The following is a 25,187-nucleotide window of genomic DNA, read 5'->3' as shown; positions in this document are numbered from 1 at the left end:
AGCAGAAATGAGGAAAGAGAGGTCTCTCCACTCTCCAAGAGGTGCCCTAGGTGTTATTTCATCTTATGGGTTTAGTTAGGATCCAAGTACGAACATGTAGTTAGACTAGTTATATAAACGCTTTGCTTACAACATGGTAACTGTGACTGATGTCAGCCCAGGCATCCCCTTGGCTGTGTCTGTACACACCTTGATTCATCAGAACTAGGCTTCCTGTGAGCAAGGCCATGCAGTTGGTGGGCTGATGGTTGTGTAGGTACTGAAATCCCCATCCTCTCCGGTATGAAGTTTCATACATATATCCCGAGGCGTTGGCAATCACTTCCAGAAACCTCTCCTGTTGTGTCTTGCTCAGGTAGTTGTACAAGAAGTCGTAGGCAGTGGCAAAACCAACCAGGGAGTGAGCAAGCGGGACTTCATCCCAAGGAGCATCTTTCACCAACCTGTAAAGGAAAAGAAGCCATGCAGATGAGTGCGCACAGCCCTCATCACACTTTCAGAGTGTCTATTTCTCAGAACCAAGGGACACAAGTGAAGATACAATCCAAGAGGTTTAATGACACAAAAATAGATTTCCTTCCACGTAAGACACAGGCATAAAGTTTGTCTAATGTGAAAATTACAGAGTGAACACTTTTCTATCTCCAGCTTCTGGCAACATCAAGATGTGGAGATTTTTTACTTTTGATTTTCTTTTTAACTCTTGATGAGAGGTAGAAGAATATATTCAGAGAGATTGAAAGCACGCTAAATGTAGTGGCAGAGCACAATTCTCTGGAGTACCCATTAACTAGTGCTCGCCCTCCCCCCTTCTACCTGCAGTAGGGTTCTCAGCTCCTTTCTGTGGCTGCTGTGCTAAAACAGCCAAACATGTACGTATATCCCATCTTATTTCCCACAGGCTCGTCAAGGTGAAGGTACTACGGTGTATCGTTTAGGACCTCTCAATCTAGACAGACCCACTTGGTCAACGCCATGGTGAAAAGAGTGGCTAAAAAGCTGGTGTACAGAGTAAAATGAGTTGAATCTAACTCAAATTTCTGCATCTCATTTTTTCCTCACAGAATGCACTGCACTGTCTTTAAGTTTCTTCAAGTACTTTTAAGGGAAGTCCAAAAGCTGATCTGTGCAGTATTAAACTGTCATTTTCTGGGAAGCCAAAATTTATTAAACTCTCATTTTCTAGGAAGCCAAATTTCTGCTTGACTTGCTATATATTTCTGCAAGTACATGAATAGTATGTGGCCTGCATTCAACAGGAAGATAAAAGGATCTTTTGCAATCACAGGTCTATGGAATTATCCAGAAAACCCTCCCTATCTGTTCAGGATATATCTGAGTAATCTCGAACAGAGAGGGAAACAAATGAAGGGTGTGCCGTACTTGTGGGAGGTGGAAGAAAGCTCTCAATTAGGGATTAAACTAAAGCTTAACATTTCTATGCCAGAGCCTCTTTTTGGCAAACCAGTGAAGCCTCAGCCTCTCTCTTAATATGTTTTAAAATTCATAACATATAATATCTCTGTATTGAAAGGAAATAAATGTATTACTTTGAAATATAACTATCAGTACAGATATTTTTAAAAATTGTGGTATATGTGCTTCTTTACTAAGGCATTAAAATACAAGATGTAATGGCAGGGACAGTAACTATGATCACGTATAAGTAGTGATGGCATAAACAATGTTTTGAGATGTACACCACAACTGTATGTGATATGAAAATATCTGTGACAACATTACAGGTTCTCCTGATATTACTATAGTTGGTTATCTAGTTTATGATTTAGCAGACATGCTAGAACTTCAGTTAGAATTAGTGAAAATTAAGATGCAATATTTCTCCTATACAAACCCCACGGACCTTAGGTTAGCGATACTGCAAATGTTCTGAGAGGTTACCTCTTCTAGACTGTGGTCCTCCTTCAGGAGTTTATATTAAAGACCTGATCTTCTTAATGAGGCCTTCTCTGCTTACTCTGTCAGAATTTCAGCCTTACTCCCCAACCCACAGTATTTCATTTGCCTTCCTCACTTTTTTGTCCTCTTAGCATTTAAGTATGTATATGTATACATATATGTACATGTACATGTATATGTATATGTTTATGTATACGTATTCCTTACTAGAATTGGAGGTCTACAAGGTCAGGGTTATCTTTTCTTCTCTGTTGTATTTACTATTGGATTCCCCGATCCTACAACAGTGCCTGGCACACAGGAGACTTTCAATAAATATTTTGGGGAAGAAAGAAAAAAACGAAGGAACAAGCCTATAAAACTAGGCTACACTGTTGACAATGAATATGTGATGATTAAGAAATCAGGAATTCGGAAGAATCCCTTGGTATTTAACAATAATTTCAGTGTTTGGTTAGCTGTGTTAGTGATACAGCCTGGTGCTAAAATGACTAAAGTTGATGACCTTCCTAGCCAACTGTCCACGGACAAGGCCACCTTGCCAGTCAGCTTGCCAGTGTGTGTGCTGGTTGTAAACAGAGTGTGAAGAGTGTGAATTAATTCCCCACTTTTAGGAAAAAAAACAACTCACACTGCAAGCTCATTGCCAGGGAGTCAGAAACACAATCTTCAGTGACTCATGGTGACTGGGGAGCCAGGCGGAGAATCCAAGGCATTTTTTTCCCAGCCCCGTGTCTCTGCACAATGTCATCTATAAATGACAGCACATACACGCAGCCATGATAAAGCTGATGTCAATGAACTGCTAGCATCTCCTGAACCCTGAGCGTCTGATACTCCAATGAACTTATTTTTATAGATAAAAGAACATTTAATCTAATTCTTGTCCTTCGGGAAATATTACTATGCAATTTGTGAGAAAATTTCCAAGCTCCCATGTACGGTTGTTTACTCCAAGCTGTTTCCAATTCAACAAAATCCTAGCACACTGTTAGGGAAAAAAAAGGTTCCTGGTACCATCAGGTGCATCACTGCATCGTTATGAAATCTAACCTGTAATAGCTACATTTCTAAGAGGTTACCTAAATTCTTTACCAATACATTCTTACCCATCTTCGGCTTCAGATACAGAGAATAATTATGGATGAGAGTATATTTTACTGTCACCAAAGGAAATTTGCTTCTAGCTCTTGAATGGCAGCAAAGGAACTATCTTATAAAATGTGATCCTAACTAGTGGTTACTAATTCTACTAAAGAAGCATGTTAAGTGGTGAATCACAAAAAAAGATGCAGGTATTAATTTATGAATTTTATTTCAGCTTAAAATATTTATATGTACATATTCACCAATCTTTTGATGGGGAGCTAAAAGCCTTTTCTTTGAATGTGGGTCTATGGATCAGTGTCATTGTTTTTCCCTCCGAAGAACACACATATCACATCATCACAATTTCCAGTCTTGGTTTCTTTAATACAGGAAGAAATTAAAGATACTTGTGAAGGAATATAGAATCCTTCCAGATTTTTATGAGTTCTTCCCTAAACTTACTAAACTGATCTACATTAAATTATGACAGCAATTTTTTATGGCAAGTCATTCCAAAGCATTTAAGTTGGTTTTGGAAACATTAATTCTTTTTTTTCAAATTCTTATTCTATTTGTATAATATTATTAAAATTGTGTAATTACAGGTATTAGTGAAAGTGGCATAAACTGGTTTGAGAACAAATACAACTGATATTTGCTAAGCACATAATTCTACTGGTGGCAATAGAAATGAATGGACACAGTAGAGGGTGACCCACCAGCCTTGACATTCAGCAGTCTCTGAGAGTTGCTGCCAGTTACACAAGGAATGGAGGTTAATTTCATTGGCAAGTCAGTTAAGAGGCGGTTAGTTAAGAAAATTAAATAAGTTACGAGGAGGTTAGTTAGGAAAGTTTTTAACTGTATCCCTCTTTTTATAAGCTATACTTTCCCCTGCTTAGAGAGCTGCTCTTAAAGTCCATGGACCCCTGGGGTCTCTGAGACTCTTTCAGGGGATCCATGAGTAAAAATTATTCTCATAATAATATAAAAATGTTATATGTTGATATCTGCACTGATGGTGCAAAAGCACTAGTGGGTTACAAATGCTGGCACCTTAGCAAGAATCCAAGCAGGGGCACTGAACTACTCTAGTAATCCTTGTACGAGTCTGCTTACTGCTGTGCACTCTAAGTTTAAAAAAAAAAAAAAATAGCCAGTTTCACTTAAGAATATCCTTGATAAAGTGGCAAAAATGATTAATTTTATAAAATCTCAACCTTTATAGTTCATATTTTTCTAATACTCGCGTGTGATGAAATGAGAAGTATGTAAAAAGCACTATGGGTAGCGAAGTAAACTGTCATGAGGAGAAGAAATTGTGCATTGAGTTGAGAGCTGAACTAGCTCCTTCTTTTTTCATGAAACATCATTTTTACATGAGAGAATGACCAACTGACAAATTACAGTTCCTTAGCCTTGGGCATTTAAGTGGAAGTTTTCTTGAAACAAGGAAGCTTGCCAGTTCAAGGAAAACTGAAAGGTTCTGTTGACAATGACAAAATCTGAGCTTTCAAGAAAAAAGAAGAAGTTTGGAAAACTGGTATTGCTACCATGACCTTACAAGTTTACCAATACTTTAAGACTTTTCTCATGAGGTCAGTATGAATAAGTGAGATTTATTTTTATATTATATAACTAAACGTGTCAGCATTTGGAAGATGGGAAGAACTCAGCAAATAAACATTTGAATAAAAAAGGCATGATAGTATGAAACCATGCATAGATAAAAGTTTCATTGTAAGTGCTAAACATACCAGTGGAATTTTTTTTACCAATTAAAATATATGAGGAGTTTATTAACTAACATGGTTTTAGATTCCACATTGAAACTGACTTTTATAATCCAGATTCCATACAAAACTAACTTTTACAAAACTACCACTTGTCGAGTTCTAGTACCAAATTATGGTATCAAAGAAGACTATCCATAATTATCTGAAAAGACTCTTCAAATACTCTGCCATTTTTAGTCACAAGTCTATGTGAAGCTGGATTTTCTTCATATATTTCAACCTAAACACTACAATGCAACAAACTGAATACAGAAGCAGGTATTCAAGAATTGCAAAAGTGTAAACAATGACCCCCTTCACACTAAATATTTTATTTCCAAAACCCTAGTTATTTTTTCTTAAAAATACATGATCTATGTTAATATGAAATGGACTTATTTTTCAAGTGAATGAATAAATATTTTTTAAATTTCTTTTTAATTTCTAGTATGGTAAATTTCAATAGGTATAGGCCACATAAAGTTCTTTGATGTTTGATGCCCTTAGTTTTTAAGAGTGTAAAAGTGTTCTGAGTCCAAAATGTTTAAAATCTTCTGCCTAGAATATTTCCAAAGGTGAATTTAAGTGAATTTATATGAAACAGAATGATGTGACTATAGAAAGGAACTATTAGTTGTCTGGGCTGGGGCTCACAGTATTGGTGGGGAAAGGCAGAGGGTTTATCATAATGTGCTGTTTCCATAAATCAGGTTGTGACTGTAAAAGGAAGAGACATAAAAACCTTTCCAAAATTTAGTAGCTTCATTAATCAGAATTTTTATAATAATTTTATGTGGACAGACTGCTTCTATTATCATAAACACTTTTGAATTACTATGTACAGAGTACAAAAGTAGGCAATCTAAGGAGTTACTTAAAATTTGACAGCTTACTTGATGAAATAACTAATAAAAAAAAGTCTAATAACAATGTTGGTGTCCATTTTTATTTGCCTAGATTTGAGCTTTAAATGATCAAATAACTATATTTAAAATTTTTCATGGAGTCTTAGTAAATACATAATTGTAGAAAATTATTATCTGTGAAAAGATTAATACTTAGGTATCTAAGATTAATCTTAGTTATTACAAGGTTCACAGAATACTCTGTATAATATTTAAAAAAATTTTATACTATTTTCACAAATACTTTTAAAATAGATATTTGGAATTATAGAAGTTCTGTATTTAAAATCTAAGAGGTGTCAAGAGATCACTGATAATTACTTAAATGAATCAACGGAATACAAAAAAACATACTAGAAACAATGGGACAACTCGTAACTCCCTTTATAATGTTATTATGGTTATTAGTCCTGTTTCCGAGCACTTTTTACAGCTTGACAATTTTATACCAGGTTTTTCATATTTTGAAGGCCATGATTTGATCCATGGTATAAGCAAGTCTCTGTGTTTTCAAAAGTATGTTTAAATGAGCCTCTAATGTTTGTTAAACCTTTCCAAAAAGCAGAACACAAACAATCCTTCTTTTTCTCATTTTGAGATAACATACAGTTTTATAACCTTATAAAATATTTACATAGTAAACCCATAGATTCATATTTTAAAATCTGGTGTGGGACTTCCCTGGTGGTGCAGTGGTTAAGAATCTACCTGTCAATGCAGGGAACATGGGTTCGATCCCTGCTCTGGGAAGATCCCACATGCTGCAGAGCAACTAAGCCCATGCACCACAACTACTGAGCCTGCGCTCTACAGCCTGTGAGCCACAACTATTGAGCCCATATTGAGCCCACATGCCAGAACTACTGAAGCCCGCAAGCCTAGAACCGGTGCTCTGCAACAAGAGAAGCCACCGCAATGAGAAGCCCGCACACCACAATGAAGAGTAGCCCCTGCTTGCCACAACTAGAGAAAGCCTGCATGCAGCAACAAAGACCCAATGCAGTCAATAAATTTTAAAAAAATAAATAAAATAAAAATAAAAATCTGGTTTTAGACACTAGATGTTTATGTATAAACATAAATTTAAGAGAAATGAAATAAGCTTTAAAGGAATTAAGAATTTAAATGTAGAACACAGCAAAGAACTGTTCAGAAATTCCCACATACAACGTCACAGGGCAGAGGAGCACCAACATCACACGTGCCAGCTTCACTGCAGCTTTGTCTACTGCACATAAGCTACACCTCTGCCTACAGCGTGTACTTGGTCACACCACCAAAATATGCCAATGTAAAGTCAGTTCTATTTTTAAAATGTAAATCAACCTATCCATTCCAAAAGTGTCCTGAAGACAGTAACCTGATAGAAAGTCATTCAGTTTTTCAACCAAATGCCTTTGTGTGCTTGGAAACAACCTCCAGTAAGTTAGGAGTGTCATGCATTACCACTGCTTTTAAAAATATGACTAACAGCAGTTGTGATTCATCTCTTTTCCTCTCTGTAAGTTAAACATAAAAACTAGCCATAAATGTTAAATGTCAGTAATATGTCAAATTTTGTAAGTAATTCCTATAACATCTAGCCAAAGGAAGTGGATTTCTAACCCGTGTGGCCTTGCCTGCAAAGCACAGTGGGACCCTGACAGTGATTTGCCAAGAAGAGCAGAGTAAGCCCGGAATAGAGAGAAACTTGATCTAGGGGCCTCTGAGTGGGTAGCGAGCTATCCAAGGGGTGTGGTCAACTCAGCTCTGCCCTGGCTTGTAGTCCATATTCCAAGTGTTTGGTCAGGTGGCTAAGGGGTAGCATTTGCATCATGAAGCAAAATTAACTAGTTATAGGGAGGAAAGAGAGAAGTTATACTTCATATTATTGATACTTAAGTATGCAGTGTGTGCCAAGCCCTTTATGTACTTTATTTCATTTAATCTTCCAAACTCACATTAGATGTTACACCCGCATTTCATAGATTGTAAAAGTGGTGTTTGGATAGGAAAATTACACGTTCAAGATGACATAGTTAAGTTAAATGGTGGAGCCAAGAATGGAATCCAGGACTATCTGAATCTAGAATTTTTACTTCTTCCTGGTGGAAAGCACTGTGCTTTTAAAGAAAGTCACCAATTTTGCAATAAGAACTCACCCAGAAGAAAGTTCTAGAGTCAGCAGACCTACCAGGAGCCAGACAGAAGGGCACTTAAGCTGAAATACAACACAGGGGTCCAAAGTCCTGCCATATTCATGACACCAAGAGAGAAACAAGGCGTGAGATGTGGGAAGGGGGCAGACATGAGAAGAGAGATTATGATACTGTGGTCACATGGTTGCTCAGGGCCCACCCAAGGAACATGTGATTCCAACCATGTAGCATTCCTGAAACAATATTTCTTCCCACAGACCTCTGGTGAGCCTCGGTCTCCTAATATACTGTTCCAGGTACATTTGGTCCGGGGCTGGTGGGTCTGAACCTGCATGCTGAGAACCTTCAGCCCCTGAAGCTAGCCAGGGCTACAGACACAGAAATAGACAATAAGCTTCCCTTTTTGAATACATATTTTGCTCCCTATTAGAGAACAATTGCTAAAAGGATAACAAAATGGTAGGATGAGAACTGATTGTATTAAGACATCTTCAGGGAAAATGACTTAGCAACCCTGAACTATAAAGATCATTTTCTTCCACAATCTTCATTTCTGTGTTCATGAAATCACCTGATTCAACATAGAGCACTACCACTTAATTTCATTTTATAAACTTATTTATTTATTTTATTGGCTGTGTTGGGTCTTTCTTGCTGTGCGCGGGCTTTCTTTTAGTTGCGGTGAGTGGGGGCTACTCTTCGTTGTGGTGCATGGGCTCTAGGCGCATGGGCTTCAGTAGCTGCAGCACATGGGCTCAATAGTTGTGGCTCACGGGCTCTAAAGCACAGGCTTAATAGTTGTGGCACACGGTTTTATTTGCTCCGCGACATGTGGGATCTTCCTGGAGCAGGGATCGAACCCGTGTCCCCTGCATTGGCAGGCAGATTCTTAACCACTGTGCCACCTAGGAAGCCTCTTAATTTCATTTTAAAGCTACAAATTCAACATTCTGAATATTAAATTCTAAAATACAAAAAATTAGGTCAGTTTGGCCCTACTCAAGAATATTAAAGAGGCAATTATGCAAAAGCAGAAACTTAAAAGAATATTATTTTTTACTTAAAAATGTACTCTAGATGGTTTATAGAGAAAATGAATTAGTCTGAATGTCAAAATATACAAAGCTAATGTAAATAAAATGTAGAGTAGTGTTGTTAAATGGAAATGGCACTGCCATGTCATTATTCCAGTGTTTAATTCACTGACACGAAGTCTTTTTATCCAAATATCCAGGTATGCTATCCAAGCATAACCTATTGAAATGGAATCAAACAGCATTCATAATTGTAATCCCTTTTTGAAGGCCAAGTGTGCTTTGGGTTAGTGTCCAGCCTGAAAAGGTAAGAGGGAGAAACACAATAATTAAGATGATTCAAATTTGATAAGAAGATCTCTGTTTTCTAAGAATGGCAGAGCTCAAAGGACTAGAGTTTAAAACAGGCTTATCTATCAAATTCTAATAATAAATTACCAAAGAATCTGTTATAATGGAGAAATTCTGAAACTTGAAAAGGTGTTAGGAGAGAACCACCCAGATTGTCCTGTATTGTTCAGAAAAGCTTAATCAAATGATTTTTGGCCCTTTAAAAAAATAGCTTGGTATTTTATAAGTTTAACATGCTTTATATTTATATATGTAAAATGCTTCTAAAAGTTCAGTTGAGGACTTCCCTGGTGGTCCAGTGGTTAATACTCCGTGCTTTCAGTGCAGGGGGCACAGGTTCTATCCCTGGTCACGGAAGTTCCACATGGCGTGCGATGAGGCCAAATAAATAAATAAAAGTTCAGTTGGACAATTCATATATGTCATCACTTCAGTCAATGACTATGCAAGCATCCAGTGATCACATGAGAAACAACGTCTAGAAGTAGTCAATTTGATTTTAAGAAAAAATTAACCATGCAAGAAGAACCAGAGAAGTCAATGAAAATAACAGTGATGGAGGGTGGCTAGCTTTGCCAGATAAGAAAACACACTATAAAACTTCACTAATCAGAACATGATGGTACTGACATATGAATAGATAGACGTACCAATGGAACAAAACAAAAAATTCAGAAACTGGTACAAAACATATGGAAACTTGGTATGTGATAAAGGTGGCATCAAAAATCAATAGGGAAAAGAAGTACGTTATAACAAGCTATACTGGAACAACTAGATAGTCATTTGAAAAAAAGAGAAAATTGGATCCAAACCTCACAGAATACAAGAAAATAAACTTTGAATTAATTAGGCACCTAAACGTAAAGTATGAAATAAAAAACCTTAAAAGAAAATATGGATGTAACCTGGAGAAGGGAAAGCCTTTCCAACTACGATTCAAAAACAAGAAGCAATAGAAGAAAAGATTGATCATTTTGGCCATATAAAGCTTAAAACAAAAAACAAAACCTTTTGCATAGGGGAAAAAAAAAGACCACAAGTAAACATGAATAAACTGGAGAAAAATATTTGTATCATATACCCTAAATACAGTTAGACTTATCCTAATGTACCAAAGGCTGATAAAATTTTAGAAAAAGCTCAAAATCTCATTAGAAAGATGAGTAAGTGACAAACAAGACAGCCAAAAAAAGGGCAAATATCCCCAATTCAAAATTCTCATCTCCACTTATTATAAAAGAAATTTAAATCAAATTACAGCTAATCTAATATTCAAATCGGTACGAATCTCAAGTATGACAAACAGCCTATTAAAAGCTGTGGAGAAACAGACACACTGTTAAAATGCTGTTGGGGTTGCAGAGTAGTACAACTCCTAAGGGGTAGAGTTTGGTAACATTTAACAAATTTTATAAACATTTTATCTTTGGACCCAGTAATATCACTTATAGTAATCTACCCCAAAGACACACCTCCACAAATATAAAATCATATATGCATAAGGTTATTTACCATGGCATTATTTGTAATATGATTCTGACATAGTCCATTGTGAACCATGTAAATATTTCAGATATTTAAAATTAAATATAAGTCAGAAATAAATACTGAAATGAAATTATATGTTTTGGATTTGATTCAATACAAAATGAACAAATAGGAGAATATGTTCCAAACAAAAGAAAAAAGATAAATCTCTAGAAATCAATCTTAAGAAAATGAGGAGAAGTGATTTATCTGATAGAGAGTTCAAAATAACAGTCATAGAGGAGAGAAAAGATGGTGGTGAAGTAGAGAGACGTGGAGTGCATCCCTCTCCACAGATGCATTGGGAATGCACGGAAGGACGCAGTAATTCCCACAGAGAACCAGCTGAACACCAGCAGACGGCCTCGGACACCAGAAAGGACCACGGGGAGCCCGACATAGCTGGTAGGGAGGCATCTACGAAGGCTCAAAGAGGGTGAAGCGGTGGAGCTGTGGTAGACGGGAGGGAGTGACAAACATACGGAGGGTCCGCAGCGCAGCTCAGCGTTCCCAGAATGAGACATCGATCCGCGGCTGAGAGCTGGTTCAGGGTGAGAAACATTGTTGCCGGTAGGGTGACGGACCGAGAGGACAGGAGGGAGGAGATCCGTGGAGAGGAGTGCCCGTCCCTGAGAGCTGCCCGGCCATGATGGCGGCTGGAGGCTGCAGGCTCACGGGCGGGGGGGGAGGAGCCGCGCGCATAGCCTCTCTCTCTCTTTCGATGCCTCTGCAACAGGCAGTGGAGAGACGCCCTGCGGGCCACCTAAGGCACTCAGGGATAACAAGCACCCGCAGGCACTCGGGCAGGGCTCGATTAAAACCCCTTGCAACACCAGCAGCAGGGAGGCTGCCAAGAGAAAAAAAAAACAAACAACAACAGCAACAACAACCAAAAAACCCCGAGAGAGGCCCAACTCTAAGACTTTCTGCTTACGCCTGAGCCACCAGCGCCCTCTGCAACAGGCACCTCCAAGCCCGACTGAAACAACAGTGCGCCACTGCTCACTCACTCTCAGGAGAAGGAGCCACTATTGTACCCTCTCCCTCCCCACACACCGACACTTACAGACCAACAATAAAGGAACCTCTGCTGGTCACAGAATAATGCAAAAAAACCCAAGGCAAGGAGAAGGACACTTACAGCTGAGACGCTAAGGAAACAGAAATAGTAGTATCAATACCTATTGAACTGGTCCATTCTGGGATCAGTACTGGATTTTTTTTTTTTTTCTTTTTCTCTCTCTCTCTCTTTTTTTTTTTTTTCTTTATTAAATATGATCTAAGCCCTAAGGGATCTACAAGTTTTATAACATAATTTTTTAAAGATATTTTTTATTCTTCCTTTTTTTTTTTGCCTTTTTATATACTTCTATATCTAGCTAAGTTTTTGGTAGTACGGACAATATATCTCTCATACTTTCCTTTCATCCCTATCTTTTATACATTTCTATTCCTTTCTTTTTATTTGCATATTTCCAACCACAATACGCTCTTCTATTCCCCTTTCTTCCAGCCTTTTTAAGTTTATTTTATCTTAACATACTTATAAGCAACACTATCGGTCTGCTCAGACTCCTTGCTCTATTCTCCAGATGACGCACTGCCTTGGTATTTAATATTAGGCTTTTGTCTTTATCTTAGTTCCTAGTACAGTTGTCTAATTTCATTCTGAGAATCTCCATTCTCTCTGGTGGTACTCTGGCTCTTTTCTATATTTGATCCTAGCTTACAAAATCTCCCTGGATTAATGTTTGTATGTGTAAGGTGTTATTTGTTTGTTTGTTTGCTTTTGCTTTTGTCTCTGATTTGTTCTGTTTCAGTTGTCAATTTCTGTTGGGTGTCTCTTTGAATATCTGATAGCACACTGGGGTTCTTTCTAGAGCCTTATGTCCTAATGTATTCAGTAATTGTGTGTCTTATACATGTATGTGTTTCCTAGACTTAATATTTGTTTAATCCAATACTTGGACATTAGTTTGAGGCTTGGACAGTCTTCTATAAACACCTCTATCGCCAGGACAAGTAACCCCAAAAGTTTGCACAACCATGAGGAAACAAAGAAACACCATGCAGGCAAAGGAGCAGGAAAAAAACCCACAAGACCAAATAAATGAGGAGGAAATAGGAAAAATGCCTGAAAAAGAATTCAGAGTAATGACAGTAAAAATGATACAAAATCTCGATAACAAAATAGAGAAAGTACAAGAAACAGTTCATAAGAACTCAGAAAAACAAACAGCAATGGATAACAAAATAACTGAAATTAAAAATACTCTAGATGCTATAACCAGCAGAATGACTGAGGCAGAAGAACGAATAAGTGAGTTGGAATATAGAATGGGGGAAATAAATGCCACAGAGCAGGAAAAAGAAAAAAGAATAAAAAGAATAGAAGACAGTCTCAGAGACCTCAGGGATAACATTAAGCATACCAACATTCGAATTATAGGCATCCCAGAAGAAGAAAACAAAAAAGGGTATGAGAAAATATTTGAAGAGGTTATAGTGGAAAACTTCCCCAACATGGGAAAGGAAATAATTCACCAAGTCCAAGAAGCACAGAGAGTCCCATACAGAATAAACCCAAGGAGAAATACACCGAGACACATATTAATCAAACTAACGACAACTAAACACAAAGAAAAAATATGAAAAGCAGCAAGAGAAAAGCAACAAACAACATATAAGGGAAAACCCATAAGGATAACAGCTGACCTTTCTACAGAAACTCTGCTGGCCAGAAGGGAATGGCAGGATATACTGAAAGTTCAGAAAGAGAGAAACCTACAGCCAAGAATACTCTACCCAGCAAGAATCTCATTCAGATTTGAGGGAGAAATCAAAAGCTTTCCAGACAAGCAAAAGTTAAGAGAATTCAGCACCACCAAACCAGCCTTACAACAAGTGCTAAAGGAACTTCTCTAAGTAGGAAACACAAGAAAAGGAAAACACTTACAAATACAAACCCAAAACAATTAAGAAAATGGTAATAGAAACACACATGTCAATAATGACCTTAAATGTAAATGGATTAAATGCTCCAACCAAAAGACACAGACTGGCTGAATGGATACAAAAACAAGAGCCTTCTATATGCTGCCTACAAGAAACCCACTTCACACCAAGGGACACATATAGACTGAAAGTAAAGGGATGGAAAAAGATATTCCATGCAAATGGAAGTCAAAAGAAAGTTGGAGTAGCAATACTCATATCAGACCAATTAGACTTGAAAGTAAAGACTATTACAAGAGACAAGGAAGGACACTACATAATGATCAAGGGATCCATTCAAGAAGAACATATCACAATGGTCAATATCTATGCCCCCAATACAGGAGCACCTCAATACATAAGGCAAATGCTAACAACTATAAAAGGGGACATCGACAGTAACACAATAATAGTGGGAGACTTGAACACCCCACTTACATCAATGGACAGATCATCCAAACAGAAAATAAATAAAGACACACAAGCTTTAAATGACACATTAGACCACCTCGACTTAATTGATATTTATAGGACATTCCATCCAAAAACGACAGACTACACTTTCTTCTCAAGTGCACATGGAACATTTTCCAGGATAGATCACATCTTGGGTCACAAATCAAACCTCGGCAAATTCAAGAAAATTGAAATCATATCGAGCATCTTCTCAGACCACAACGCCATGAGACTAGATATCAATTACAGGAAAAAAACTGCAAAAAATACAAACACATGGAGGCTAAGCAATTCACTCTTAAACAACCAAGGAATCACTGAGGAAATCAAAAAATATCTAGAAACAAATGACAATGAAAACACAACAACCCAAAACCTATGGGACGCAGCAAAAGCAGTTCTAAGAGGGAAGTTTATAGCAATACAGTCCTACCTTAAGAAACAAGAAAATGATCGAATAAACAACATAACCTTACACCTAAAACAACTAGAGAAAGAAGAACAAAGAAACCCCAAAGTGAGCAGAAGGAAAGAAATCATAAAGATCAGAGCAGAAATAAATGAAAAAGAAAGGAAGGAAACCATTGCAAAAATAAATACAACTAAAAGCTGGTTCTTTGAGAAGATTAACAAAATTGATAAACCATTAGCCAGACTCATCAAGAAAAAAAGGGAGAAGATGCAAATCAACACAATTAGAAATGAAAAAGGAGAAGTAACAACGGACACCTCAGAAATACAAAACATCATGAGAGACTACTACAAGCAACTATATGCCAATCAATTGGATAACCTGGAAGAAATGGATACATTCTTAGAAAAATACAATCTTCCAAGACTGAACCAGGAAGAAATAGAAACCATGAACAGACCAATCACAAGTACGGAAATTGAGGCAGTGATTAAAAATCTCCCAACACACAAAAGCCCAGGACCAGATGGATTCACAGGCGAATTCTATCAAACATTTAGAGAAGAGTTAACACCTATCCTTCTCAAACTCTTCCAAAATATTGCAGAAGGAGGAACACTCCCAAACTCATTCTATGAGGCCACCATCACCCTGATACCAAAACCAGGCAAAGATGTCACAAAAAAAGAAAACTACAGACCAATATCACTGATGAATATAGATGCAAAAATCCTCAACAAAATACTAGCTAACAGACTCCAACAGCACATTAAAAAAGTCATACACCATGATCAAGTGGGGTTTATCCCTGGGATGCAAGGATTCTTCAATATATGCAAATCAATCAATGTGATACATCATATCAACAAATTGAAGGATAAAAACCATATGATCATCTCAATAGATGCAGAAAAAGCTTTTGACAAAGTTCAACATCCATTTATGATAAAAGCTCTCCAGAAAATGGGCATAGAAGGAAATTACCTCAACATCATAAAAGCCATATATGAGAAACCAAAAGCCAACATCATTCTCAATGGGGAAAAACTGGAAGAATTCCCTCTAAGAACAGGAACAAGACAAGGGTGTCCACTCTCACCATTATTATTCAACATAGTTTTGGAAGTTTTAGCCACAGCAATCAGAGAAGAAAAAGAAATAAAAGGAATCCAAATTGGAAAAGAAGAAGTAAAATTGCCACTCTTTGCAGATGACATGATATTATATATAGAAAACCCTAAAGACTCTACCAGAAAACTGCTAGCACTAATTGATGAGTTTAGTAAAGTAGCAGGATACAAAATTAATGCACAGAAATCTCTTGCATTCCTATACACTAACAACAGAAGAACAGAAAGAGAAATGAAGGAAACTCTCCCATTCACCATTGCAACAAAAAGAATAAAATACCTAGGAATAAACCTGCCTAAGGAGGCAAAAGATCTGTATGCAGAAAACTTTAAGATATTGATGAAAGAAATCAAAGACGACACAAACAGATGGAGGGACATACCATGTTCCTGGATTGGTAGAATCAACATCGTGAAAATGACTGTACTACCCAAAGCAATTTACAGCTTCAATGCAATCCCCATCAAATTTCCAATGGCATTTTTCACAGAACTAGAGCAAGAAATCTTACGATTTGTATGGAAACGCAAAAGACCCCGAATAGCTAAAGTGATCTTGAGAAGGAAAAATGGAGTTGGTGGAATCAGGCTTCCTGACTTCAAACTATACTACAAGGCCATAGTGATCAAGACAGTATGGTACTGGCACAAAAACAGAAAGGAAGATCAATGGAATAGAATAGAGAACTCAGAAGTAAGCCCAAACACATATGGGCACCTTATCTTTGACAAAGGAGGCACGAGTATACAATGGAAAAAAGACAGCCTCTTCAATAAGTGGTGCTGGGAAAATTGGACAGCAACATGTAAAAGAATGAAATTAGAACACTTCCTAACACCATACACAAAAATAAACTCCAAATGGATTAAAGACCTACATGTAAGGCCAGACACTATAAAACTCCTAGAGGAAAACATAGGAAGAACACTCTATGACATCCATCAAAGCAAGATCCTTTTTGACCCACCTCCTAGAATCATAGAAATAAAATCAAGAATAAACAAATGGGACCTCATGAAACTTCAAAGCTTTTGCACAGTGAAAGAAACCATAAACAAGACTAAAAGGCAACCTTCAGAATGGGAAAAAATAATTGCCTATGAAACAACGGACAAAGGATTAACCTCCAAAATATACAAGCAGCTCATGCAGCTTAATACCAAAAAAGCAAATAACCCAATCCACAAATGGGCGGAAGACCTAAATAGACATTTCTCCAAAGAAGACATACAGATGGCCAACAAACACATGAAAAGATGCTCAACATCACTCATCATCAGAGAAATGCAAGTCAAAGCCACAATGAGGTATCACCTCACACCGATCAGAATGGCCATCTTCACAAAATCTGGAAACCACAAATGTTGGAGAGGGTGTGGAGAAAAGGGAACTCTCCTGCACTGTTGGTGGGACTGTAAGTTGGTACAGCCACTATGGAAAACAATTTGGAGGTTCCTTAAAAAACTACAAATAGAACTACCATATGATCCAGTCATCCCACTACTGGGCATATACCCAAAGAAAACCATAATCCCAAAAGAAACTTGTAGCATCATGTTTATTGCAGCACTATTTACAATAGCCAGGACATGGAAGCAACCTAAATGCCCATCAACAAATGAATGGATAAAGAAGATGTGGCATAGATACACAATGGAATATTACTCAGCTATAAAAAGGGATGAGATGGAGCTATATGTCATGAGGTGGATAGAACTACAATCTGTCATACAGGGTGAAGTAAGTCAGAAAGAGAAGGACAAATATTGTATGCTAACTCACATATACGGAATCTAAAAATGGTACGGATGAACTCAGTGACAAGAACAAGGATGCAGATACAGAGAATGGACTGGAGAACTCGAGGTATGGGAGGGGGCGGGGGGTGAAGGGGAAACTGAGACGAAGCGAGAGAGTAGCACAGACATATATATACTACCAACTGTAAAATAGATAGTCAGTGGGAAGTTGTTGTATAACAAAGGGAGTCCAACTCAAGGATGGAAGATGCCTTAGAGGACTGGGGCGGGGAGGGTGGGGGGGACTCGACGGGGGGGGGAGTCAAGGAAGGGAGGGAATACGGGGATATGTGTATAAAAACAGATGATTGAACCTGGTGTACCCCCCCAAAAAATAAAAAAAACAGATGATTGAACTTGGTGTACCCCCCAAAAATAAATAAATAAACCTGAGTTCTCCAACAACAACAACAACAACAAAAAATAATAGTCATAAAGATGCTCACCAAAGTCAGGAGAGCAATGCATGAACAAGGGAAGCACTGCAATAAAGAGAAAACATTAAAAAGTACTGCGCACTGCACCGTTGGAGCACGGAAAAATTCAATAACTGAACTAAATTCAATAGAAGGATTCAACGGCAGACTGGATCAAGTGGAAAAAAGGATCAGTAAACTTAAAGAGAGGGCAGTGGAATTCATCCACTCAGAAGAGCAAAAAGGAAAAAGAATGAAGATAGCTTAAGGGTCTTAATGGTACCCCATCAAGAAGACCAATATACACATTATAGGGGTACCAAAAGAAGGAGGAGGAGGAAGGGAGAGAAGCTTATGCAAAGATATAATGACCGAAAACTTCCCTAACCTGAGTGGAAAGAAACAGACCCCCATATACAGGTAGCCCAGAGTATCAAACAAAGATGCCTCTAAAGAAACCCACAGCAAGACACATCATTACATTTTCAAAAATTAAAGACAGAGAATATTAAAAATAGAAAGAGAAAAGCAACTTATGTACAAGGGAACTCCCATAATACTACCAGAAGATTTTTCAGCAGAAACCTTGGGGGCCAGAAAGAAGTGGGATGATATACTTGAAGTGTTGAAAGAAGAAAACTGCCAATCAAGAATAATCTACCAAGTAAAACTGTCCCTCAGAATTGAAGGAGAGAGAAAGTTTTCCTGACAAACATATGCTGAAGAAGTTTACAAGAAATGTTAACGGGAGTTCTTCAAACTGAAATGAAACGATGCCAATTAGTAACGTGAGAACATCTGAAAGTATAAAACTCACTGGTAAAGGTAAATATACACTTAAATGCAGAATACTCTAATACTGTAATGGTGGTAGGTAAATCACTTATAACTCCAGTATAAAGGTGAAAAGAAGACAGTATTACAAAATAACTATACAATAATTTTTAATAGATACACAATGTAAAAAGACATCCAAGTTTTCAAAATTTACTGCTCATGAATACTTCCTCTGAAAATCAGTGGAGAATTTCTCCACCCACATTAGGATACAGACCAAAAAGAAGACAACATGAGATTCACAGCACAGGGGATCCACCAGATGAGAGAAAAGAAGAGTAAGTGAAGGGCTATACAGCAGATCTAGATTGTAACCAGACAAAGGCTTTGGCAGGTTCCTCTTCAAGAAGATGAATTGTTAAGAATGTCTTATTAACATTAGAGAAATGCAAGTCAAAGAAACAAGGAGGTATCACCTCACACCAGTCAGAATGGCCATCATCAAAAAATCTAAAAACAGTAAATGTTGGAGAGGGTGCAGAGAAAATGGAATCCTCCTGCACTGTTGGTGGGAATTTAAATTGGTATATCCACTGTGGAAAGCAGTTTGGAGATTCCTTAAAAAACTAAAAATAGAACTACCATATGACCTAGCAATCCCACTCCTGGGCAATATACCCTGAGAAAACCATAATCCAAAAAGAAACATGTACCACAATGTTCATTGCAGCTCTATTTACAATAGCCAGGACATGGAAGCAACCTAAATGCCCATCAACAGATGAATGGATAAAGAAGATGTGGTACATATATACAATGGAATATTACTCGCCCATAAAAAGGAATGAAACTGAGTTATTTGTGGTAAGGTGGAAGGACTCAGAGTCTGTCATACAGAGTGAAGTAAGCCAGAAAGAAAAAAACAAATACTGTATGCTAACATATACACATGGAATCTAAAAAAAATGGTACTGATCAACCCAGTGGTAGGGCAAGAATGAAGATGCAAATGTAGAGAATGGACTTGAAGACATGGGGGTGGGGATGAAGGGGAAGCTGGGATGAAGTGAGAGAGCAGCATTGACACATACACACTACCAACTGTAAAATAGATAGCTAGTGGGAAGCTGCTGCATAACACAGGGAGATCAACTCGATGATTGGTGATGACTTAGAGGAGTGGAATAGGGAGAGTAGGAAGCAGTCGTGGGAGGGAGGGGATATGGGGATATATGTATAAATACAGCTGATTCACTTTGTGGTACAGCAGAAACTGGCATAACAATGTAAAGCAGTTATACTCCAATAAAGAGCTAAAAAAAAAAAAGAATGTCATTCAGGACATCTTGTTTGAATGGACTAAAAGATTTACATAACTGAGTGAAAGTCTGGTTCGTAATTAGTGATAAATGTATAGGAAAGTAAGCAAATAAAGCAAAAAGGCTGTTATTAATCCTAGAGAAAACCAAAACTTATACACAAATTGAAAGTAATCATAGTATATGATATGGTTCAGCTGTCAACAGCTTTTGCCTTGTTAAAATATGCAAACACAATATCTGTTCAATTAATATCACAACATGTCTACATTGGAAGGCTGGAGAGACAAGAAGTTTGTATGTGTTGGTGGTGGATGTACGTGTGAGATGCAGATGAGCCATGCAGCTACAAGCCAAGGGATGCCAAGGGTTGCCTACAACCACCTGAAGCTAGGTGAGTAGCATGAGATAGTTTTTTCCTGGGAGGCTCTGGAAGGAACCAACCCTGCAGACACTTTGATTGCAGATTTCTAGCCTCCAGAACTGTGAAAGAATCAGCTTCTGTTTGTTGTAAGCCTCCTCGTCTGTGGTACTTTGGCACGGCTGCCCTAACAATGATACACCGACCTTAAAGAATCTGACTTGCCATCAGTGCCATCGTGTGTGTACCATCTTCCTGCTGCTGCCTGAACACGTGGTGACTCCCATTTAAAGAAATCCTCTAATATTCTGACACCACCACATGCAAAAGGGCAAAGAATTACCTGTGATATTAAGTTTAAAAAATGAGAGACACTTTAACAATGGCAAAAAAGGTACTCAAATTGCTAAATCCTGCCACCCTGACAGTAGGAAAATACCGAAACCAAAATGAGGCTGACCTTAAGGTGCTAGGATACACAAAACAGTATTTTACTTTCTATTATGGTTTCCTCGGTAAGGTTACTATTTACCCAAGATTCCCACTTTTTTATGCTTTATCAGAATTTCTCTCTTTTACAATATGCTATTTCAAGGTTTTGCTGAAGTTGCCTTTTTAAAACAGTGAATGAACTGTGGTTGATTTTATTCTGGGTGCCAATTGGAAATACTGTGCTGCAGAATGTATTCCACGCAGCGCTGGAAACCTGGAATGTAATCATCCATCACAGACTTGCACTGTTTCCTAATGAAAAAAAGACGCTTCCTAATATATTTTAGGAACAAGTACTCTGAACACTAGAATTCTGGAATAAAGAAGCCACCTCAAAAAGTGAAGCAGTCCTCTCACTGGAGATATTCAAGAAGAGGAACATTAAGAAGGGATACTCTGAAAAGGAATATATGTTTATCATATTAGGCAGAGTTTTCAAATTATAAATCACAAGCTACTAATAGACTGTGGAATGAATATAAGGAGTTGGTGACCAGCATATTTTTAGTGGAATTTAATGGCACAGAATAGAAAATAGCACAGTGCAAAGCATGACTTAAATGCAAGGGCTGATTTGTGCAACTTCTACTTATGCATTTATATATGTAGAGTTAAAGTTATGTGTATCCTGGATTGTGATGGAAACTTTATTTCTTACTGTGGGTCACAAAGGTCTGAAAGCCACTGCATTAGAGGGTAAATGTGCCACCAAACAAGCAGCCCATCAGATGCATCCTGTAGGCAGAGAGGACCCAGGCCCAGGGCCTGCTGCAGTGTGTGGAGCTAAGGTTGAGACCAGGTTGCACCGAGCACTTTCCAGCAGAGGATCTGAAGTCAGCCATGAGGGAAAATCCATCGTGAGTTCATCAGGAAGGAGCCCAGACCACCAGAGACGTTCAGAATGTTCAAAGAGGGCAGTAGATGGTGTATGACGGAGGCAGATGTGAAACACCAAATGGGTCCACACAGTCAATTCAAGAACAAAAAATAATTTGTCACTGTGTAGAAAAAGAACAAGAAAACACTTTTCATCCCCCAAAACAATTTGTTTGGCTTTGAAGCTATTTATTTTCAAGAGAGATAATGAAATAATACCTATGAACAGCACCCTGTACCAATAATGTTTATTTTATTTCATGTCCTGGGGACACAGTTTTAAAGAGTACTTCTTAAAAAGTAATTTGGCAACAAAGTGGAAACAGCCAGTTTAGGATTTTTCTTTGTGAATCATAAAAAATTTGGAGGATGTGCTATTTGCCATAAAACAGAATTAATGGGTAAAGTAAATTTAGATTAAATTACGAGCGAAATTTGTGAGCTATCTTCAACACACCATGGACATTAAATACTTCCCCAAGTTTTAGATCTAGAGTTATCTGTCATACTGAGAATAAAAGTTGACCCCATCTCAAAGGCTGAATGTAATTACATCTTCTTTAACCAAGTGACAGGCTATGATAGAAAAGCAAAGAGCAAAAGAGTAATAAAATCTTTCCTATGTCAACAGGTTCTCCAAAGAAGGTAAAACAGCAAACTCCATATAGTTTTTCAAAATTATGGTCCAAAGTTTAGCACATGAAGATATTAAACTTAATATAAAATTTTAGCAATATGTGTGGATTTATTCTTATCTCTCCCTTTCCTTAGATTTTTTTCTTGGAACAGTGAATTCCCTGTAATTGAATCACAGAAACAAAGTAAAAATTGCACATTAAATTGTTACAAGCCCAAATTGCCATCCACACCTCATCAGGAATCTTTTTTTCTTTTTATTTCTTTTTTTTTTCAACTTCAGAAGAAATAGCACCATTCATTCAAGCTGATACTTTCCTCCTGGAGTGCTGCCTGCATGATGTTTCATTTTGGCTTCACATCCAGAAAGTGATTTGAGGACACCCAGTGGCTGTACTGTTCTTTTAGCGTATTGCCTTTTCTTCTCATTTTTCTTGTTGTTATTCATTTATTTATTGTGATAAGCCTACTTTAATTAAGTCTGACCTTCTTTCAACTTTCCTTCTACATTTTCCTATCATCAACAGAAACTATGTTGTACTTGGAAGCATATTTTAATACTGGATAAAATCTTTTTTTTTTTTCTGGTGACATTTTTTAAAGTCACACTTCTAGCAAACAGGAGGTAGCTAAAAATAATGCTGGAGAGACATGAACTCAACATCTCCACAGACACTTTAAGGGTCCACAGACACTTCAAACGCAGTCGATCTTGAGTCAATCCAAAACCAAACCCTTTACTAGGACTCTCCAAGAGTTCCAAGTGTTGCGATCTCACTGAAAGGTCCCAGCATCCTCTCAGCATTCCATAAACAAAGTTCTTTGTCATTTTTGTCCTCAAATGTAATTGTCAAGTCTTATACATGCTAATCCTTAAAACTTTCTGGAACCCATCATTTCTTTCCATTTTCAGAGCCCTTATTGCAGGCTGTCACCTGGATAAACACAAAAGCCCTAACAGGTCTTCCTGGTTTGACCTCTGCCATCTACTATCCACATGTGACCAGAGATTCTTCCTACCACACAAATCTGTCCCATGGAGAAACCAGCAGCCACTTTGTGTCTCCTGATGAGAGAACAGCCACCACCTATGCTTGTGTCAAAGTGATGAAAACGGAGTTGGATCAAGCCTCAGGCACCCAGCTGTCAGTTTCTAGGAAATACCAAGGGTGGAGGAACGCACTGAGATGCACCTTGAGCCTGCAATCAACAACATCCAGACTGTGGGAAGCTGAGCAGGTCAAAGCACCCAGGTTCTTCCAGATAAACTGTAACAAAAATAAAGGGATGGAGGGAAAACTGCAGATAAAAAAAGACTTGAAAAACATTTTAAAAATGAGCAAGACGAAACTTGTGCCTAGGGATGCACACTTGAATGGACTATAAAGAAACACAAGGACGTGACTGATGATCCTAGAAGTCAGGGTAGCCTTTGTAGGGACAGGAGGAGCTGTGATCAGGATAAGGCCGAGGAGGGGCTCCCCTGGGTGGCCGGCAACGTTCAATTTCTGGCGCTGTGCTGTGGTTACCAGGGCGTTGGCTTTAAAATACTTTACTAAGCCACACATTTGTTCGTATGATGGTCTACTTTTATTTTACAATGAAAAAGTTAAACACACACACACATACACACGCACACACAAATCTGACCATGTTGCTGCCCTGTTAAAGCCCTTCACTGGCCTCATGGTTCTTGTAAGAAAAAGTCCAAACTCCTTCACGTGGCAGGCAAGGTCTTGCAGCACCTGGCTCTCTAAGCAAAGCCTCAATGCTTTCTTGTCTCCTCCCTGCATTAAATTTTTGGTTTCTCAAAGGCATTCGGCTTCCTTCTGTCCCAGCCTCTGAACATCAGTTACTTCTGCTTTGAACAATCAAACATGCTCTCTTTCCCCTTCACTTGGCTGACTGCTATTTGTCCTTCAGGCCCCAGGAGGAACGCCTTCCCAATGCTCCAATATTGGGCGTGCTGAAGTACCTCTCTGTCTTCCCATTACACACTGTACTTTCTCAGTCACAGCCTGTATCATCTGCATTAATATCATCTATTAGTTCATATTTTCTGTAGATCAACAACTCTAGGCAAGATGTATAACCTGCCCTCAAGTTTTTATATCCCAATACCTAGCACAATGCCTAGAACTGAATAAGCACACAATAAACTTACATAAAATGAATATGTGCATACACTTATTTATAGGAGAAAACAGCCTTTATTGGCATCAGTGTATAAGAACACAGAATAGAAGGAAACTAACAGTTAAAGATGAAAATAATAGCTAACATCTTACGCCAGTTACTGTTTCATGACTTCATTTAATCCTCTAAACACGATGAGCTAAGTACAATATTATATTTATCGCCAATTTACAGATGAGGAAACTAAGTCATTGAGAAGCCAAGTAACAAGCTCCAGGTTACACGGCTCATAAATGGGATTAGAACATGGCAATCTGGCTTCCCAGTCCTTAATCTTAATTCCAATAAAGTACCACCTCCCCCCACCGAACATCACTACCATTCATTTGAAGTATTGAAGCAGGTGGCTGAAAAATGAATAAAAACAACAGGGAGCACCCATCAATACTACATGCAAATTAAGATGACGGACACCCAAATTCAAGAGATGAGGGAGGAGAGAATACCAGGCGCAGGAGGAGTGCTTCCAGGAGCAGGCACTCTGAGACTCTCTGGGGAACTAAGCACGGAAAAGTCAAATCCTGATATACCCACTACCCGCTTCCGAGTGGGCCAAAGGTGCAATGCCTCTGTGATTCCA

General features: G+C 38.1%; 1 protein-coding gene across 4 annotated transcripts in view; it reads right to left on the bottom strand.

Moving 5' to 3' along the window:
• Positions 1 to 25,187, bottom strand: part of DSE (dermatan sulfate epimerase) — a 77,678-nt gene that overhangs the window by 10,803 nt on the left and 41,688 nt on the right. For 3 of the 4 annotated variants that reach the window (XM_057738579.1, XM_057738577.1, XM_057738580.1), the window contains one exon: positions 190 to 443. In XM_057738579.1, the coding sequence (XP_057594562.1) occupies positions 190 to 443 (254 nt within the window). Of the gene's footprint in view, positions 1 to 189; positions 444 to 25,187 lie in introns of those variants that run through there. The other variant, XM_057738581.1, reaches the window with a different exon arrangement.

The sequence above is a fragment of the Hippopotamus amphibius genome, chromosome 6 (genome assembly GCF_030028045.1).
Source record: "Hippopotamus amphibius kiboko isolate mHipAmp2 chromosome 6, mHipAmp2.hap2, whole genome shotgun sequence".
Taxonomy (NCBI): domain Eukaryota; kingdom Metazoa; phylum Chordata; class Mammalia; order Artiodactyla; family Hippopotamidae; genus Hippopotamus; species Hippopotamus amphibius.
The sequence above is the reverse complement of the archived record's forward strand: the minus strand, read 5'-3'. Positions and strand labels throughout refer to the sequence as shown.